Source organism: Falco peregrinus, chromosome 4 (genome assembly GCF_023634155.1).
Source record: "Falco peregrinus isolate bFalPer1 chromosome 4, bFalPer1.pri, whole genome shotgun sequence".
NCBI classification, from domain to species: Eukaryota; Metazoa; Chordata; class Aves; order Falconiformes; family Falconidae; genus Falco; species Falco peregrinus.
The window spans coordinates 30,705,291-30,725,701 of NC_073724.1; the positions used below are offsets into that span (position 1 = coordinate 30,705,291).

At 43.7% G+C, this 20,411-nt stretch overlaps 2 protein-coding genes across 8 annotated transcripts in view; one reads left to right on the forward strand and one right to left on the reverse strand.

Annotated features, from left to right (window-relative positions):
• Positions 1 to 15,012, forward strand: part of PPEF1 (protein phosphatase with EF-hand domain 1) — a 42,050-nt gene extending 27,038 nt beyond the window's left edge. For all 4 annotated transcript variants that reach the window (XM_027778959.2, XM_055801861.1, XM_027778955.2 and 1 more), the window contains 10 exons: positions 3,330 to 3,496; positions 5,028 to 5,064; positions 5,519 to 5,668; positions 7,829 to 8,029; positions 9,481 to 9,666; positions 10,283 to 10,425; positions 11,046 to 11,152; positions 12,135 to 12,298; positions 13,125 to 13,215; positions 13,691 to 15,012. In XM_027778959.2, the coding sequence (XP_027634760.1) occupies positions 3,330 to 3,496; positions 5,028 to 5,064; positions 5,519 to 5,668; positions 7,829 to 8,029; positions 9,481 to 9,666; positions 10,283 to 10,425; positions 11,046 to 11,152; positions 12,135 to 12,298; positions 13,125 to 13,215; positions 13,691 to 13,884 (1,440 nt within the window). In that variant the 3' untranslated portion in view covers positions 13,885 to 15,012. The remainder of the gene's footprint in view (positions 1 to 3,329; positions 3,497 to 5,027; positions 5,065 to 5,518; positions 5,669 to 7,828; positions 8,030 to 9,480; positions 9,667 to 10,282; positions 10,426 to 11,045; positions 11,153 to 12,134; positions 12,299 to 13,124; positions 13,216 to 13,690) is intronic.
• A 130-nt stretch (positions 15,013 to 15,142) lies between these two features.
• The window catches only part of PHKA2 (phosphorylase kinase regulatory subunit alpha 2), a 49,177-nt gene continuing 43,908 nt past the window's right edge, over positions 15,143 to 20,411 (reverse strand). For all 4 annotated transcript variants that reach the window (XM_055801857.1, XM_055801856.1, XM_027778953.2 and 1 more), the window contains one exon: positions 15,143 to 20,068. In XM_055801857.1, coding sequence (XP_055657832.1) covers positions 19,895 to 20,068 — 174 coding nt within the window. In that variant the 3' untranslated portion in view covers positions 15,143 to 19,894. The remainder of the gene's footprint in view (positions 20,069 to 20,411) is intronic.

Here is a 20,411-nt window from a genome sequence, read left to right on the forward strand (position 1 = left end):
TGCACAATTGTATCTTTAACTGAAGATGCGGGAAATTTCCTGTATTTAGTTTCACATTTATCTTTAGCATGAATCACCACCTTTCATTTAGCAGATACTCTTTGATTTGAGCTTTCCGGGGGAAAGGGCTTGTGTCTGGTCCTTATACATTCATCTGCACTGAATGGAAACTGAAGTGAACTAAACCAGGTGTTTAAATGATGTATTCCCCCCTGCTTCCAACTTTGTTACATGTTATCTGACATTGGCTGAATGGAAACTTGCCCAAGTGCATACCTGAAGTCTGTTGAAGTATAATCAGACCTTATTACAGAGTTCTGCTTTTCTTATTAATCAATCAGTTACGTTTAGATGGTCCTTGGCTTGCAGGCTTTCAGTTGTTATTTTAATTAGACAATCTCCGTTTTTGAAACTGGAATAGGAGTATGATACAAATTGGTTTCATACACTGGAATGTGAAAAAGAACTGTTTTGAAGATAAATGCTGGACTATAGTTATATTTACAACTGCAGTCAGCCTGGATTTTACCCTTCTGGGGTAAACAGATGATGATTCTTTTTCCCTGCTTTAATGGATGTTACAGAGAAAACACCTCTAAGCAAGGTGTAAATCCTGACTTCAGTAAATTCAGAGCCAAAACTCCCACTGACTTCAGGGACAAGAGTTTACCCCTAGTTGTTCTCTGTTAAGCTTTTAGTGGAGTCCTTCCACCAAACCAAATAAAATGGATAAATACTTTGTCATTTCAGAGTGGTTGAGAAAATGGAGAGCGCATGATAGAGCTGCTTAGTTATTTAGAAGCAAATTAAATGACACAGTATTTTCCGTCCCCTCTGAGCAGTTTACTCAGCTGAGCAGTGAACCCAGTCAGCTTCTGGGATCCATTTGTTTTCTGGTTCCCTAACTCTGTTTCAGCTGGAAGAGATTTCTTCCTTCAATGTGGTATGAATCACCTGTAACCTTAAACAAGAGGGTGCAATCCTAAACAGTGCGATGAGGAGCGTGGTGATCTCCGGAGTCTGTGCAGAGCTATGCAGAGCTGAAATCGCTGCTGAAGTATTCTGCAGTCCTGCATGCAGACCAGGTGCCTGGAGCATGGGGCTTTGTCCAGGGAACTTTTGTCACAGCACTTTTACAAACTGCCAACAGCAAATACACAGAAGCTAGCAGTCTACAGTTTATCGATAGAATACTGGTTGTAATAGTGTGTATAATTCTTAAACCTGGTTTGGGTAAGACTAAGATAATTACTTTTTTCTCGACAGCCAGATTGTAAGGTTCATTCAGTCCCTGCATTAATCTCCATTAAATTACAACATTTCTGAAGTTCCTTGAAATGCTTGAATTTTACATTATGTATTGCTAAGTTTGATTGTTAAATGGATGCTATGGATAGAAATAGCCTGAAGCCGTAGAAAATGCAAAGGACAAATGGAAGTTAATTAATCACTAACCCAGCACATACAGTAATGATGCTCAGCAACAAGTTGCTAATCATTAGAGGGCCTTGTTCACCTCTTTAACAGATCAGAGGCTGCAACAGCTTTTTAATTTAGTTTTGCTCTTATTGTTGGTCAAAACCACAGAAAAGGAAATTAAAACTTTGCATGAGTGTGGAACAGAACTAAAATGTTCATTGAAGTCGGAAGTCTAAAACAAACTCTCATTTAAAACTAAGAATTGTGGGTAAACTTTTCCAAAAGAAGAATGATAGAGTCTGGCAAGTGCTTCAGTAGATCTATCTTTCGTGAGGACTGCAGTTACAGAGTGGCTGTGTGTATAGTGAAAATCTGCTGGTGATTCACATGCCTATTGGTTTTTAAGGCAAAGCTTTTGTTAATTCATCTTTCCAGGAGCTGCTGCTGAGTCTCTCCTGTCTGTTCCACTCCTGAAATCTGTCCTTTCTTTTTTAAAACCACTACAATCCACTGCATTAGCAGAGTCTTAGAAATTTCCACTCTTGTGAGCACAGAGCAACCACAGGCCTCTTCTAAACTTGAAGAGAGCTGGGGAGAAGCTATGGCAAAATCCAAGCAAACCATATTTACAGCAGTCAGGATTGTGCTGCTGTGAGAACTGAGAGACCAGGATTCACTACTGCATCCTGACATAACAGCAGAGGACACTGATTGGGACAAAAAAGATATTTCCTAATGGATTCAAATGAAACATTTAATTGAGTCCCTGGCCCAGTCATGCATTCTGCAATAAACCTGCAAAGGCAGTGCATCAGGGAACGCCACAGGAACATAGGAAATGCTGGACTCTGATGCAGTGGCTATATTCAGGAAGTGGAATGTCTTGCAATGCTATCAAACCTGTTAAGAGTGGCTTACACAGTCGTAATGTGATTTTATAGATATGTTCTATCGATAATTCTTGTGCATGCCAATAGTGAAAAGAGAGGTTCCTTTTTCTGGCAAGTCAAAATTGAAATAATATTTCTGATGTTCATGACTGGAAATGATGAAGCTGCGTGTAGTTGCTGCTATACTTTCTGTAAGCTGATGGCACCCATTGACGTGTTGATAACTAATCTAATGAAACGTGACATCAATTCGCAATACTAGCTTTTGGTAAGTCACTATTTATAATAAAGCATTGCTCTGTATCTTCAGGGAAAAATAAGGTAAGAAATACCTGTAGGTACAGCCTCTCAGATTTGTGAGTGTTCCAGTATTTGTGAGCGTTTGCCCTGGGTGGGGACAAAGTGCAATATGAGTAAAATTCAAGTAGTGCTTTCAGGATTAAAGCAACTTGAATCAAGTTCCTCAGAGTTCTGTATTAAGATTTTATGTCCTCTGGACTAGTCTTTCTCGGGAGTTTTGGAAGCATACGCTGCAAACAACATAAATATATGAAATCCATTTTCTTACTGTGTAAGGAAGCATAAGGACCTGCAGACTTGCATCAGAAGATAATTTTCCATGGATTTTTTGTCTTCCATTCAAAAATTAATGACTTCTATTTGCAAGTGCATAACTTCCTGGCAGCAGCTGCATTAACAGAAAAGTGTATTTTATTGCAAGAATCATGTTCCTTTTGGTCCTTTTCAGTTTAACTTAACAAGTAGAGCAAAGGGTTGGGGACGGTATCATAAGAACAGCTAAAGAGGTCACCTCTTCTCTGATGGCTCATACAGATTGTCTCATATGGAGATTTTTGTTCTTAAGCAGTGGAAATAAAGAAATGCTGCATTTTAGATCTTGGTATTAGGCAGGTTTTCTGCAGATTTTCTAGCAATGTGATCATCATTTAAATGCTATTTCCTGTATTACAGTAGCATAGCAGCATCTCTAAATGTCCTTGTTTTTGTTTCTTTCTGCAGAATGGTCTGCCTTCAGAACAAAACCGTTATGTCTTTAATGGGGATTTTGTTGACAGAGGGAAAAACTCTATGGAAATACTTATAATCCTCTTCGCATTTCTTCTTATCTACCCCAATGATTTACACTTAAATAGAGGAAACCATGAAGACTACATCATGAACCTGAGGTAGATTTAGGGGGAGGGGGGAGTATCTGGCCTTTCACTAGAAATGTTGAAGCTTTTGAATGCTACTTCAGCCACTGTGACACTCTGTAGCAGAAATAATGTTTTATTAGATATTCAGGTGTAGCTTTGCATCTTCAAAATGTGGGAGGGAGACAAAGAACATCCTCATTACACACAGACACTTGAATGGCGGTCATGTGTTGTCTCTGACCTAACCACAATCCATTGAAGTCAGTGGGCTCAGTGCAGCTTCCAGAGTATCAAATTTGAGGATGACATTTTAGTTAAAACATTGGCTTTTTCCATAGCATAGCAAAAGACATAATAGTATGCAATATAATGGAACCAGTAAACCAGGAGCTGATATTTCACTTAACTTTAGACTAAGATGTCACTTCTCAGACATGAGGGGCAGGTAAATATCCCAACTTCTACACAGTGGAGGTCCAGTAGCTGAGAGGTGGCAGTCTGCCCCGTTGCAGGACCAGCTGAGACCCTGTTTTCTAAAACAGGCGGTAGCACTCAGCTGTACAGCCCTGCCAAGGGAGCGAGCACAGCCAGTGTCTCTTGCCATAGGGGAAGTGTGACTTGTAAACAAAATCATCTCACAGACACGAGAACGCCTCAGTCCCAGTCCCTACAATTCTAAGGCACCCCAGTAAGTCTTTGGGTGACTGGCTGGGGGGTAACCTGTTGTACCACTTCGAGCATTTGATGCATGCTCACAGAATACGTTGCAGTTTTAACACGGGCATAAACCTGGGTTAGAGGGCCTGCCTGTGTTCAAATCCTATTAATGATACACCTAAGAGAATCAGTTTCACATACTTCCTTTTTCCAGCACTTAATTTAAAAGAAAATAAACAGCAAACCAACATAAACCAAACCAGTTACTTTATCTACAAGGTAGGAAAATTCCCACCCAAAATAACGGAAAATATTAACTAAGTCTGTGATGGTACGGAGTGCAAAGATGCATTCCTGCGTATGGCTCTTTGCCGAGCGTTTTGATTAGCAGTGCTGCATATCAGTAAATCTGAAAACTGAGTTAGGGTGTTGTGAAAATGCCTCTTGCTCCAAAGATATCTTAGCGTTAAAAGAACAAAGTATCTAAATCCTTGTGGGGGAAAAGACGTGATAGACAACATTGTCTAATCAAGTTGAGCGATTTAGAACAAAACCTCTGTGGAGGTTTTGTGAGAATTTTTGCCCACCGTCAGTTAGGTTCCTTTGAAATTTTTCTCCAGTATCTAAAAAGTAAAACTGCTAAGCTATTTCATTTAGATGTGAAAAAGATGTGAAAAACTTAGTAATTAACTGGTCTGGATTCTGTTCCTGATCCCTTGTATGTACAAGGAATCGGTTTAACGCAATTCTCGAGACAGAGCTGAAGAAAGCACATTTAAACTGAGGTGAGACAGAATGGCAGGAGAAAAAGAGGTCTAGAAAAATCGTGGCAAACACTATAGCACAAAAAATCATGCAGAAGAAGCATACTGAAAACCAGTTCACGATGCTGTCCTATTTTCAGATACGGCTTCACAAAAGAAGTTTCGAAGAAGTACAAGGTAAGGTGGTTCCTCCTCCCACTGTATTTTCTTTGTAGTCTTGCACATGTAAAATGAAACCTGTGTAAACAAGAAAACTTCCAACCAGTTCATTTAGGTGTAACACAGAATGACTTTAGTAATGTAGTTGAGATAATTTTGGATTGTCAGTGGAATAACTAAAAATACATTTTTAACTCTTTTATGCTTAGAATTCTATGGGATGAAATAAATAACGTCCATAAGGCCACTCAAGAACACAAAATGAGGTGAACATGAAAGAAAAATGAAATGCTACAGAGACAATGTAAATGGCTCTAAAGTAAATATCAGAACATGTTTGTCAGTGTTGCAGTTTGGGGTGTCTGGACAGAACTGTTCTTGCAGACTGTGGCAAACACTTCGGCAAAATCTTAAATTTAGAAGCAACAGCATCTGCCAGAAATAGGATCTAATATAAGAGTATGTTTTACAGGACCACGGGAAACAGATTTTGTGTCTTCTGCAAGATGTCTTTAGCTGGCTTCCCCTTGCCACTATAATTGATAGCAAAGTTCTTATCCTACACGGAGGGATTTCAGACACCACAGATTTGGATTTCCTGAATGCACTCAAGAGAAATAAGGTAAGAGGTCATATTCATGTGGGGGTAATTTTGTTTCTTTACAAAATTTAGCAGTACAAATGCTAAGATCAAGTTGTTTGCAATAGGAAAGGAAACGGCTGCTGTGTAAGGCATGTAAGGAAAAAAAAGTTTTGTTTTTGTTCAAAACCAGTGTTTAGGAAGAAAGGTTTTAGTAAGTGTTGGGAGCCAATTGTTTGGCTGCTGTAAAACAACATGGGTCTTTTGACTCGGAAATAACTAAACCCCCTTTGGATACCTCCTTCCTGCAGTGATGACGCATTAGCCAGAGAAGTATGAAAAGTACTTAATTCCCAGCCATTTCTAAACACTTTAAAATCAATCTAGCCACATCTTTCTAGCATTGCCTTTTGTCCTGGGGCTGTGCTTCTTCCATCTGTTGTGTGGGGAAAGTTCTCCAGCTGTGAGGTGCTCCTTTGGCAGCAGCTGAGCTTTGCAGATGTGGGAGACTCTTTCCAGCAGAATCAAACTTCAAGACCTGTCCTTGAAAGAACAGAAACTACTGTTTTTCAGGGATTTGGAATACAGAAATATTCATTTTTTTTTCTGAAATGGTGAGCAAACACAGCTCTTTCAAATCGGTGGAAAATGGTGTGGGATTTGGTCTCGATTTGGACAACTAAATCAAGACGTCTGCTTGTGATCAGGGTGCTTAGGCTCCTTATAATCAATGGAGATCCAGGAGATCTGGTGGAGATCCTGGTCTTGTCATTGCTCAGGTGTAAGTCTCTGTTGCTGTTCATGGAAGCACCCTGTAGCCTAGGGATGTCCCCTCTGGCCTCTGGAGAAAGTTGTCTTTGCAGATCTCCTCCACTGGTCTCCTTTAGGTCTGATTCGTATCTGTCCACCTCATGGTAATTCACAGGCATGGTAGAGCATCCCAGGTGGCACAAGATACCTATGTTTATGCAACCTTGTGTACCTTGTCATTAGCATCGGTGGAATCTAGAGCTATTTCTTTCATGCTCGTGTCTTCTAATGCAGAATTAAATGCTTTACAGGACAGTCAGGTGAATCTGTTTCTTAAGGATGTGAAAAAAGGGCAATGAATACTTCTGGTCATCGGAGCCTAGGCTCTGTTGGCTGTACCACTGTGCACTAAAATTGGGTGCCTAACTACAGATTTAGGTGTGTCAACTGCGAGTTGAGTTCTGCCCACGCTTTCACCAAGGCTGGGCTCAGCGTGTTACCGATGCGGTATCTGTGAAATGCAGAATGAACAGGTCAAAGTTGCTGCCACGGGAGCGCATTGCTAATGAGACATGTGTGGGCCACAACTCAGGGCGATATCACTCAAGGCCAACTGATGTATTTTAATTGGTACAGCTGGCAACTGACAGGTCTCAAATACTGGTCAGTGCACAGGGGAATAACCCAGTGTTTTGCATGTTTGTTTTGCATCAGTCCTTTTCTTTGTTAAAGAGTAGAATTGGGGGTGTGTGTGCAGTGTATGTGTGTGTGTGGTTGTGCAGTGTGTGTGTTTTGTTGCTGGGGTTTTTTTTTTTGTTCCGGAAATGAGCTAGTATGAGAAAATTTCAAATGAGAAGAGAAGGCACTCCCTGGAGAAGAGTCTGTATTAATGGGCATTCATGGAGCCATAAAAAGCAAATGCCCATGCACAGTGGAGGAGGCTGATTTAACAATAAAAGGGCCTGATGTAATACTTCATCAATTTTACTGTTATCCTCCTGATATTACATTTATTTTAGCCAAATTGACCTAGCAGCAAGTTACTGTATCAGACCAGTAGTGAATGCAGTTTCATCTCAGTACAATAAATGTACTGAGTTTTCAGTTTCCAGTGAAGCTGGGCACTTACGTGTCATCCCTGAGCCTAGGCTGTACTTGCTGTACAGTGAGACCTTATGATTGACTGTGGCTTGAAATGAGTCTGTGCATCTGGATAAGAATAAGAGAGCAGCTCTGAAGAGGCTGTTCACCGATAGATATAAAGCAAAATTTCTGCAAGTGCCAAAATCTGCAGCTTCCACCAAACCTGTGAGTTCAGGACATTACAAGAGTTCAATATTGAGTATAGGAAATGGGAACTGATGGGCCTTTCAGCTAACATCTCTGTATCTTCTTTATGTTCTGGTAACAATGCTTTTTCTTTGTTTGTTTTTGGTTTTGTTTTTTTTTAAGTTGAAGTCTTTGATGCGGCCACCGAATTCAGTGAGAGACACACAGCACCAAGGGAAGGAGAGAATTCCCACAACCAGACCCAGTAAACATATTGCCAACCAGAATGTTGCAGGGAAAACACAACACATCTCTTCATCAGGCTCCACTGAGCCTTCAGGCTCACATTTGCCACCAGACCCTGCCCTGAAGGAATGGAAACAAGTAGGTGAAACCAAAGACAGGCTGATACCCAAACCCCTCCTGTACAAAACCAGCCCATGCTCTATTCAGGCAGTATGTTTGAGTCTGAGGGAACTGTCTCTTACGAAGAAACCCATCATTTTGGGGAGTATACTAGCCAGCTATTTGTTAGTTGGATGCTTTTTGTAGACCTGGCAATAAAGGCTTGTGATTTTATATCTTACAAGTACAATTTGCCCAGTGTTTCCCTTTCTTAGCCGTCAGGAGGGGGAAACGCCGAGTGTGCAGTGTGTTTGCATGCCCTCGTGTGGCTGGATCTGTTGGGACATACGTGGTTGCTTTAAATAGGTCAGCTTTTGCAATTGTTAGTGAGAGCGAGCACCTTTTTTTGGCCCTGGTTTTGACAGCTGAATGCTGATACCGTCCAAAAACCCCAGCTCCTGAGACCTAGAGACTGATTACTCAAGAGTGGGAAGATTTTGTCCTCTACCTCTTTATTTCCTCTTGAGTGGTTACAGGTAATATGGAGCTCTTGTTGTACTACAATTTAATAAATAGTGACAACTTGAAAAGCTTAATTTGCAAGGCAATTTAGAAGTTCAAAATTTAGTTCTGTATAAGTTTATTTTTCTGAGCTTCTCTTCAGACAACCGCTTTAAGGGGCAGACAATTTTCTTTTGCTTCTTGGGAAGTAAATCTCTCTGAAAATGTGATTTCCCAAGATACCTATCTGACCCACAAACTAACGTAATAGGCACAAGCAACCCCCACTCCTTCCCAAATCTGTCATTCCCCCAGCTAACCAAGTGTTCACTGAGCTGCACTCACAAATGTGAAATGGAATGTGTTCATGTAAACCTTGTCCAGGGAGTTTTAAACAAATGTCTTTTGCCTAATGTTTGCTATCGACTAGAATTATTAGGTTAGGTGACTTCGAACCATGATAATTCGTCCTCATGTCTGAATCCTGCTAAAATGCTAACATGTAAAATCTTATTTAGAAATACGAGTTAACCGAAGACAACAGAGGCAAAAGCAACTCCTGTCATGTTCAGAGCAGGCACTCCCAAGCTTAGGTAGAACCGCAGACCCATGTGGTTATCAGGTCTGTGCTGGGAAATAGAAAATGCCTCTCACCTACATCCAAAGGCGGCAGCTTTTGCACTCTCAAATAGCCCAGGTACCATACCTGCTGCACCTACGTGAGCCTGGAAACCTCAGCGTTAAAAGGAGGTACGTTTCTGAAATAATATGTATCTGAAAAAAGTTCACCCAAAGTCTCCATAATGTTTCTTAAGAAAAGTAGAACGGAAGTTGCAGCCCAGAAGAATCCCCTACTGAAAGGAAGGAAGAAAACACAAGACCTACTTGTTAGCTCAGGTGTTTTCTCTGCTGCGGGGTTTTTGTTATGGCCAGTACTTTACACAGCCATAGCCTGTCAGTCCTCACTTGCTTGAATTTGCCATTTATAGATCCTTGACATTCTCTGGAGTGATCCAAGAAGCCAAAATGGCTGTACACCAAATAAGTGTCGAGGGGGAGGTTGTTACTTTGGTCCTGATGTCACTGCCAAGCTGTTTGAAAAGTATAACCTGAAGATGCTCATCAGATCTCATGAATTTAAGCCAGAAGGTTATGAGATCAGTCACAATGGGAAGGTAAGATGCTTCCATATAAAGTAGAACTCTCCTGTAAATTTCACAGGCACATTCGCAGTAGATTTGTCTGCAAAGTTAATTAAAAAAATGAAGATGGGTTTGCGGGAATCATGAGCTAGATAGCTGTTAGAATGAGTTACGGAGTTCTGACAAACAAAATTCTTGACAGCTTCAGGAGTGGGGAACTAGCTTATTTGTGTGAAAACAAATGTACATAAACAAAATCCCTGAGGAGAGTTTTGTGTAAATACAGTGCAAGGGATACTCTAAGGCTCTAGAAGTCTTTTAGTGTCTGGCCCTGCTTTCTGATATGCTGTATCAGGAGGCCAGCTAGAATCCTGAACAACAGGTCTATCTTGGGAAGAGGTTTCTGTTAAGCAGCACGTTGTATCACACTGCCCTCTGAACAGAAGTCTTCCTATGACAGGCCAAAAATACAGGCCTGAAGCTCTGACTCAAAAAATATGAGCAATTTGGTCAACAACATAGTTTTTGATCTCTGGTTTTACATGTAGACACTTCATTTTGTAACCTGCATGTTTTTCTAAGATCAGTTTCAGAAATTGGTCACAAGAAGAGTTGTAGCCAATCCAGTTTCTTTGTTTCCTATGATCAGGTTATTACTATATTTTCTGCCTCTAACTATTACGAAGAGGGGAGCAACCGGGGAGCATATATCAAACTGAATCCTGAACTGATTCCTCGGTTTGTACAGTATCAAGTCAGCAAGTACACACGCAGGCAGAATCTTCGGGAGAGGTAAAGCTGTGCGTTGTGTGCAGTGAGCACGTACCCACTTAGCATGCGAGTACCTGCCACAAATGTATAGCTTGACTGAGTAGTTGAATAAGCATCTATCTTCCTTGGGTTTCCTTGGTTTTTTTCTATTTTACAATTTACAAATTAATACAGTAGACAAAAATGTGTTCTAAGTGCTCTAACCTGGTTTCCTGAGAAACTCCCGAAGGTAAGTGGTTAGAACAGACAATTGTCATGGACTCATAAAAGGGCCTGTGCCTGTCTGTCAGGTCTGTGTTAAGGCTACAGCCTTAATCTGGACAAATCCTGTTACGAATTGAGTCCAAAAAGTTTATCATGACAGCTTTGCCATGCCTAGCGCTGTGATAAGACTTACTAAAGCAAAGCAGCTTAGAATTACCTGCATAAACTCGATTATCTTGTAAATTCAAATTATTCTTATTGGGCTTTCTTTGTTTTGTTGGTTTGGGGTTTTTTTTGCCCCAGTCTTGTCTTTTAGGATGACCCTAAACATACTACATGTTAAAGGACATAGCAATTTGGCAAATCATGTTAAAAAGCATAAAATGCTAGAAGATTTAAATCCTTTAATGATTTGGTCTGCATTTTTTCCCCTCTAGGGTGGGTACAATTGAATCATCTGCCTTAAAGTCCTTACGAGAGAAGATTTATGCTCACAGATCTGAACTCACTAGTGCTTTTGCACAGTATGACCTCAAAGGCACAGGTAATGCTACCTCTTTGTCCAGTTGCCACCACGGGGAAAACAGCTTCTGTGTGTCGGGGGGCAAAGGGGACAAACCCCACAGACAAAGGTCCTGCCTGCCAGCGTAAGGCTGGAGGGCAGAGAGACTGGTTGATCTCGTCTTCTTCCTGACCACAAAGGACAGGTATTAGCAAGTGTTCAGCCCCAGAAAACAACTTGAGGGGATGAAGCTTTAAGTAGGAAGAAGAAAACAACTGAAACACGTGGGCAAATAAGGAAATGGTGGTTGTTGTTGGGCAGAGTTTGGGTAGGCAAATCCAGCTCCAGAAGCTCAGAGGGCACCACCTTTCCTTACGAGCATCTTCAGAAGATGTCAGGCAGGGAACTAGGGTCTCAGGTGAGGGGGAACCGGTCTCCTCCTGAATCTGGGAGACATCCATGGAACGCTTCCTGGTTATGCCACTAGCAGACACACTCATGCATCAGCTGAAGAAAAGTCAGTGGCAAAATTATACACAAACGTTTTATGCAGGAGCAAGGAGTTGATTTCTAGCACAAATACAACTTTTCCTCATGATGGCTTCTCACTTGACTGGGTTATCTGTGTCCCTAAAAGGGCAATCGATAACTTGATGGTACTGTTTCTTAGGCCGCTGAACAACTGTTTAACATTTTTGTCTGATTGGGTTTTCAGCCACTTAGGTCTCTCTAGCTGCAGCTCAGCTCAAACCAGAACTACTCTTTATGGCATAATCTGGTTTTCTCAGAAGCTATTAAAACATGCCAAACATTGTATTAGCATCACAAAGTTGTTGAGGTTTACCTGTGGAAACAAACGTGTAGCCCAATGCTGCCGCTCATTGATCTGAAGGTTTTTATCCCAGGGTTAGGAGACAATGTTTACCTCTTGCAACTGTTCTTAAAAATGGCAGGTGGCTTGCTGGTGACTGATGCGTGCCGTGTCACGTACCACTCGTAACCATGAACTGACCCTTTCTGACAGGCAGGATTTCTGTCAACAACTGGGCTGAAGCCATGGAGTCTGTCCTACAGCTGGAACTGCCCTGGAGGATGCTGCAGTCTCAGCTAGCACAGATGAACCCAGATGGAGAAATTGACTTCATGTCATGCTTTTACGATTTGAAAATAGGCCAACCTATAAAAGAGGTAAGGAGGAAAACTCCTCCTTGTGAATCTTGGAGGAACAGCTTTTGGTGCAACTTGAGGCACAAGACTATGGTTTGGCCAATCAGGTAGACATCTACGGCTGAACTAGTTGCTGAGCTTCCTTTTATAGTCACTGGAGGGAAATGAGCACTGCTAGGGTACGACTCATCATTCCCTGCTAAGGTAGATGCTGCCTAAAATAGGTTGGATGAATCACATGCTAGAACTGCTTCTTAACTTTCCCCTGACTTGCAAGGGCGTTTAGATAACGTGGCTGAGGAGATGCGTCAAATCCTACCCAGAGCACTCAACCCTCACTCTTTGAGATGAGCTTTTCAAGTGTGCTCCAGAGCCAGTTCAGGCACCTGTAGGAGAGTCACATTTGTCGATGGACTTTTAGATGTTTAATGGTAGCTGAGGTCTCTTCTTCAGAGGCCAGTTGTTACCCGGTGGCTGTGTAGTGCTCAAGTACTTAGCTATCACCATCATTTTTCTAAACAGTAGGCTCCACTCACATACATACAGCAAAAAACTTTGTACGAGTGCATGGTATACAGCATCTTCCCTAGATTATCCGTATTTCCACATATAATTACTGAAAGCAGGAGGTGTGAAAGGCTCCTTCCCCATGCCCTGCCATCTGTGACGGGGTTTAGCTGATTATTCCTCAGGGCAAGACACGAAGTATCATTTCAGGGAATTCAAGCATAAGGATTTTGGTACATTTGACAAGTTAAAGTGAGGAAACAGAACTGGGATAGTGCCTATTCTGCTGGTTAGACTAACTCAAACTGAGGGCTGAGTGGTTTCCTGTACGCAATTTCAGACCCAGGTTCAGCCAGCTTTGGTGGAAACACTGTGCAGATACAGAAAGGATCTGGAGATCATCTTTAATGTCATCGACAAAGATCACTCAGGTAAGTGTACGTAACCTCACTGTACCAGCTCTAGGAAGCCCTACACTAGTTATCTTTGCCCACCGTGTTTCCTCCTTAAGGCTTCCAAATATAGAGGAACCAGAGGTGATGTCATTTTTTCCCCATTTAGTGAAGCCTAATTTAAGCAGTCGGGCTGTAACACCATATAAGGGACAGCGCACAGAGCCTAACTTGAGACAAAATTCTCACGTATCCCATCTTCAGTACTGGCTTCATTCTTCTGGGGGCTTTTTCTCCCCTTGTCCACCCTCAGTATTTACTACTTTCCCAATTCCACTGTTGAAAACAGATCATCACCTGAAGTAAAAACATACTTCAGTCATGAAACCACAAAACACACCCGAGGCACAGTAGGCAGGTAATTTTCTTGCAGTGCAGGAGCGTGCGTGCATTGCATGCATGCAGCAAGGGGAAACAGCACAGGAAAAAGGAACCTGCTTTCTTTCTCCTTTAGGTCTGATTTCTCTTGAGGAGTTCAGCCAGACATGGAAACTCTTCACTTCTCACCTGGGCATTGATGCAGATGATGAATCCATTGACAAGTTAGTCCTCAGCATAGACTACAACAAAGATGGCCACATCGACTTCAATGAATTTTTAGAGGCCTTTCATGTGGTTCATAGACTAGAGAAAAAGGCAAACTCATGAAAGGGCAGAACGTCTTCTGGGCTGTTTGGGAAGCTCACCTTGCTGTCATTTGTCGTAAGCGGTCTGGGAAACCCATTTCCAGACTGACAACAAATGGTAAGCACTGTGGTCACCGTGTAAGCCTTTCTTTAGTCCCTTCTGGGTGATATATACCTGCTAGTAATGAGACAGGAGAGATGAAAACCCAGTACTTAAGAGTACTGCCACATCAGTGCATCACAAATTACTCCCCCTCCTGTGCTGGCATCTCCCCCATCAATCTCACCTGTGAACACTGCCGAGGTCACACCTACAACCAGGAGAAATGTTGGTACATTTCTTTCAGCAGCCTTAGCGACAGCTGAGAAATAGCACTGGTGGCTACAAGGAACATATCAGACCCTCCCTGGCAACGTTAACAGGCAGGACAGAGGCCGGCGAGGGGCTAGCCAGCTCAGGAGAGGGAAACGGGGAAGAAGAACCATCTAGTTCAAATGGGTAGTTCTGCATTTAATCTTGCTCTTTGCATGATGCAGCGGAAATAAAACATTCCGGGTCACTGTATCCTCCTTGAAGTTTACAGACACAGCTTAAAGGAGCTTAGTTGAAAAGCATTCACACTTGCACTAGATTTCCTCTTGCCACTGGCTACTTTTCCCTACATTTGTTGGGGTTTGGAGTTAGGACTGTTTCTTAGCTCGTCACCTTAATAAAGGCTAAACCCATAGCATGTTAATGTAACGGATGATAGATCACAAAATAAAGCTTTAGCTTTCACAGTAATGTTTAAGTATGGTGTCTTCTTGCCTGTATTTTGGTATCCTACACATAATCAGAGTACACCACACTTTTCCCGAGATGAACTGGATATCTTTTAAAAAAAAGAGATGAGTAAGAACACAAAAGGAAACAAACTTTGATACTACCGAACCTAAATACTCTTACATATAGTTAAGCATAAATTCTTTACCAAGTAAACCGAGAAATTCTGAAACTGAGTTTTTGGAACACAGCAAGATGGCAGAGTCCAGCGCCCCTGGCCTCCCCCAAGGCTTCAAGCCAAATGTTGGCTCCTGGCGGGGAGAACAGGGAGACCTGGACCTCATGCTCTTGCACGCCACACTCCGAGAGTGACACACTGGTATGAAGTGCCACCAGGTCAGGAGCTTTTTGAAAACAGTACAACCTAATTCTGCCTTAGTAAAAACAATGTGCATAAAGTGCTTTTTGGGTAGAAAAAGGTTCCAGCCTAGCCCATCTTTAAATTTTAATAGTAAAATATGAGCAAAGTACAGTATCTAGGTTTTATTTAATAACAGTGTTGACAGTACAAAAAAAAGCATCCTTCCCAGTTCATCATCACACAATGTCACAACAGCCCAAGCTTAAGGTACTGCTCCATCTTAAATCTTATTTTCTACAGTTAAATACAAACTACTTTTCCGTAAGTATTTTGTAACTTGACAGATGAATGAATAAATATGCACACACTTATTTCTGTTGCCTAGGGGAGGGGGAAAGTAAAATCTTTAATAGTGCAAACAAGATTTACAGTAAAATTTTAATGGCATTGGTAATACTGAATGTGTATTTTTTAGCATGCATTTATTCTGATCTATGCACCCTGAGGATGAGTTCCACCTTACTCCAGTGGGGTGACAAAAAGGCTCCACCCAAGATAAACAAACACCGTGTGTGGTGGGCTCTCGCTTCCCACTGTAGGTTTCCTTGCTGTGGGCGCAAAGCAACAAGGTGGAACAGGACAGTGGCAGCTCCAAAGTCCTTTGCCACCACCCCCACGAGAAGAGGGCAAAGCTAGGGTGTGCAGCAAGACGTGGGAGCCCAGAAATGGCTGACAGCCTCCAGCTTGGATGTCCCCCTCTCGTGACGTGATCCTGAAGCTACCCTAACACGGAGCTGAAGGATGCTTGCCTTGAGGGATCGCTTCAGGAGAGGAGATGCGAAGGTTGCGGTGCAGCGCTTCCCTCAGCAGGCAGCGAGAAGAGGCTTTCAGGGATGCAGTACTGAGGTATGAGAGGAGCTGAGTCACACAGCCAGAAGAGGAAACAGCCCGTCCTGTCAGCTGCCAGCAGCACGCTAGAGCATCTTTACCCCTAACAGAAGAAGGGGGGGTGGCAGGGGGAGTAACTGTGAAACATCTAATGCCAGGAATAAAAAGCCACTCGAGACTGCAACTGGGAGTGGGAGAGAGCCCGGCTACTTGTACTTGAAAGCCGGACCGTTCAGCTGAAGCTCTTCTTCCATAACCCCCACGCACAAATCCTTTATTTTTATCCCACAGTTTTATTGCAGCGGCTACTTAATGTTACAGCTGGGAGTGGTCCCTTGAGCAGGGACTGAATCAGTCCCCAAACTCTTGCCCTACAGGTGCAGATGCCACCGCTGGTGGCATCCTTCATTCTCCCACTTTGTGGGCAACTGCTCCCATCCCCCGGCCACACCAGGAAGTGCCCGGTGCTGGGCCCAGACTGACCCAAGCTCTCGTGTCACTCAAGCCCCGGGCCGCTGCCGAGGGGTGACGCTGCCCTGCAGTGCCCTGTGCCCAGGGGTGCAGCCCAGGTGTTTCACTTCCAACCACAGAAAGTGACAGTCCCCGTTTAGGGCTGCTCAGCTCACCTTCACCTTCCATGAGCAAGCAGGGCTCTTTCCCTGGGGAAGGAGACCACAATACGCAGGGCAGAAACCAGATAAACTTTGTACCCCCAACCATGATGTTTGCACATTTACTTGGAGGAACAGCAGCCGAGGGAGATGAACGCTGCTTTTGATCTGTCTAGTATGACACACTCATCCCCTCGGCACAGCGGCCGGGAGAAGGAAACAGCCACGAGGGCGCTGGCCTGGAGGAGCTGGGCTGGGGGCCATGCGGTACGTGTGCTGAGCTGGGCACCGCTCATTATCCTGGCCCCCAAGCGGCCCCGGTCTGTGTGCAGGCGCGCCTGGCCGCCCCCACGGCCGTGCCGGTGCTCCTGTAGGTGGGTCTATTTTAATTCATCAGTGCCCTGGTTTCGGAGGCACAGGACGTGTCTGTTTACCTTTCCCTTGTTTCCATAAATGAATTTTCAAGGACTTGAGGCTGGCCTGACAGCCAAGCCGCGCCTCTGCCAAAGCGCTCAGCCCCGCACACCTGCGAAGCTGTCAGGCGACTTAACCGGGAGCAGACCCCCGCCAGCACCACCGCTACCTCTGCTTCGCAACAGCCTCACACACACACACACAGGTGGATCCTCGGCAAAGCTGGGGGTCTGTATAAAACCTTATGTGCTTAATCAGGTTTGGGCTAAAACGCGACTCTCCAGCCAGTGTGGTTCTTCTGCCCGAGCAGTAACGCAGCAGCAAGTCGCAGCTGGGCCCGACCCCGGGGTAACACGAGTGTCCCTTCTACTGGCCCAGCGTTTCAGAATTCTACCCTCCGCCACCAGCTACCTAAACTCTTCAAATTACCACATAAATAGCTTCTAAGTACTGGCACTCCATGTGATAACTGATCACGATGAGCATAAACTACCGAAACCTAGGTCATACTATGAATTTCAAATTAACGATACGCCCATTAAAACAAAAACCGTGTTAAGGGGTGTCTGGGTATGTTTGGCCAGAAGCTCAATTGCTTTAGACTTCAACGCAGCTGCATGTGAAACCAACATCACCCTTCTTGTTTCCAAAAACAACACCACAACCTTGGCAAAGAAAATAAACTAAGAGTCTGAGGGAAAATCACCTTGCAACCCTCACAATCTAGGATTCAACAAGAAAAGCAAAAATAACTGCTACTAATGACTTTTTGTATGATACTGGATAGAACAAGAAGCCATCACACAGGCTCTCGTGTGCTCGTGCTCTGCACTGTCACAGCTGTCTGCTTACACTAAAGGATTTTACTTTCATTTGCTGGGAAACAGGCTCAGTGATCTCTCACAATACCTATGAAACGGAAAAAAACCCCAAACCATAATGAAGGCAAAACCCTACAGAACAGGCACCTTGCCAATAAAATGACTTCCACATCCAAGTGCTAATTGTACCCAAACCGTACCTTTACGGCAGACCCTCAACAAGCCCACAGTTTTCACAGTGGTGAACAGGGCACATGCCTCTCGGAGCACCCGGTCCAAGAAATCCCAGACCCTTGGACCGCCAGACTGGTCTCTGCAAAACCACAAAGTCACCTCCTTAGGCCTCCCCACACCTTTGCTCTCTTGAGCCAGCGACCAGACGTTACCGCAGCAGCGACTCTGCAGGGGGACAGCACGCGGGGTGGCACGGCCAGCAGGAGCTTCGCTGCCCAGGACCGCGGCTGCTGGCAATGACAAGTGAGACAGGGGTTTACTCCCTTCCCTTCATCAAGGTTATTTCAGATACCTGTACAAAACTGGAACCAAAAACCTCTTTTGCAAAAGCACCACGTGTTACTGTCACAAAAAGTCTCATTTCAAACCCTGTACAAATGGCATAGTTATGTTTCGAAAGAGTGGAGGAGGGGTCTCGCAGAAATTGCTTTTATCAGGCTTATTAGCACAGAAAATACTTGCTTTTAACAGGCTATATCTGCTCTTTTCCCCTCTACCTGGCAAGACAGAACCACTCCAATCCCCCCTGCCTGCACGGCAGCAGTGCTGGCGCACCCCCACGCTGCTGAGGGAGCCCACGGCCACGGGAGAGGCGAAAGCCACAGCCACTTTCCTCATCTGTCAGCCACAGGCATGCTGGCTGGTGGCAAAGCCAACAGCCTGGCACAAGGAAAACCTCAGCTGAGGCCTGGGGTAAAGCAGGGGTTCCCCTCCAGAGGCAGCAGACCTCTGTTTTCAATTTCAGTGGCCACAGAGCCACCTCCCTGCAGGACACAACCATTCTTGCAGCAGCTCCAGAAAGTGGTTTCCGGTTGGTGGGTTCAAGGTGCAGGCACTAACCTGGGAGCTGTCTGAGGGGAGACTTCCAGGCAGCCCATCCCTAACCACATGCTACAAGTGCAACTTCAAATTAAAAAAAAGGGAAAAAAGGAAAGAAGAAAAAAAAAGGAGAAAAAAAAAAAAGGGGGTGGTGGTAAAAAAAGGGAAATAAAGAAAAAAATAGTGGGGAAAAAGGGGGGGGGGAGGGAAAGGGGTGGGGATGTGTGAAGAGAAACATCAAAGCCTTCCATAAATTCATGCTGTGCTGGACTGCCGGCAATTAGGCCATTCTGAACTCTGAGGCTATTTGCAAGGGAAAGGACCGGGACACTCAGGTGCCTGAGTGGAAGAGGTTTATCTTGCTGCATTCAGAGGAAAGGATTACAGGCATAAAACTGTCTGTCACCCTGGAAGAGCTGGAGTCCTGACATTTTGCCTCCAAAGCCTTGGGGATGCAGGGAAGGAAGCTATTTTGTTCAGATTAAAGACAGATGCAACTTCCTGAGGGAGGCTACCTTCTCAAATGAGTGGATATTTTAAGACATTTGTCTCTACTGGCATTAGCCCTGAACTGGCTAGATGCAAATGCAATGAGAGTCAGGATAAAAATGTATCAGAAGTATCACCTGGTTATTTCAAGTTATTCCTATTCCTCTAATTTACATTTCCCTGGATGTTTCACACCGTGCATTAGTGATTCACAACAATGCACATTTACACACAGCAGGAGAAAAATTAATGAATTCCATCACTTCTCTTATTTGGGAGGCTTTATGCCTGAGATACAGGGCTCTCGTTTTATTATGCCTTTTGATCTCCACAGAGTAATCTGTCCTCCCCTTGGCAGAACTGTGTAATTCTTGCTAATTTAATATGAATTACATTTATGCACTTTGGGCAGAATAAGCCTTGTTATTTGTTATTTCTCACACACTCTCTTAAAACCAGGCCCAATTCCACCTACCTGTCCCCCACAGGTAGGCATGCACGTAGCACGATCACTAGGGTAAAATGCTGAGGTAGTGCACGGCACACAAACATGCAGCAACCAAACAAGAGGTTCATGACAGGGAAATGGGGAGAAGGAGCTTCTGAGCCTTCCCTCCTGCATGAGGCATCGCTTACTGCATCGTACAGCCTGTGCTAGGCAGGAAATCATGTAAATAAATAATTATGGCTTTTGTTAGGTATGTCATGGTGCCATAGGCCCCACTTGGTGCACTGTCATAAAAGAAGTGGCAAATTCCTGTGGCTACGTCTTTCTCCAAGATACAGCCAGTAGCTCCAAATGATTTCTGAAAAGATACAAGCAAAGAAGTAAGGGAAGTTACGCGTGCATGCCTACTTATTGGAAAACACCCCACCGCATTATGATTTGCATTTGTGCTGAACACTGAAAGCAATTCTCCTTTTCCTCATGAAAACCTTAATCAGGATCATTATAGGACCCACATGACATCGCTGGATCAGCGTAAGTAAATGAGGAACATATAACTTCACAGATTTTTGTTCTTTGCAGCAGGATTACTCAAATATTGGTAATTCTAATGCTGTGGTAAAGCAAAACTTCACTTCAATCTACCCACTTCAGAGCTTGCCAGCCACTACAATTTTATTCCCTTTAGATCTCCTACAATC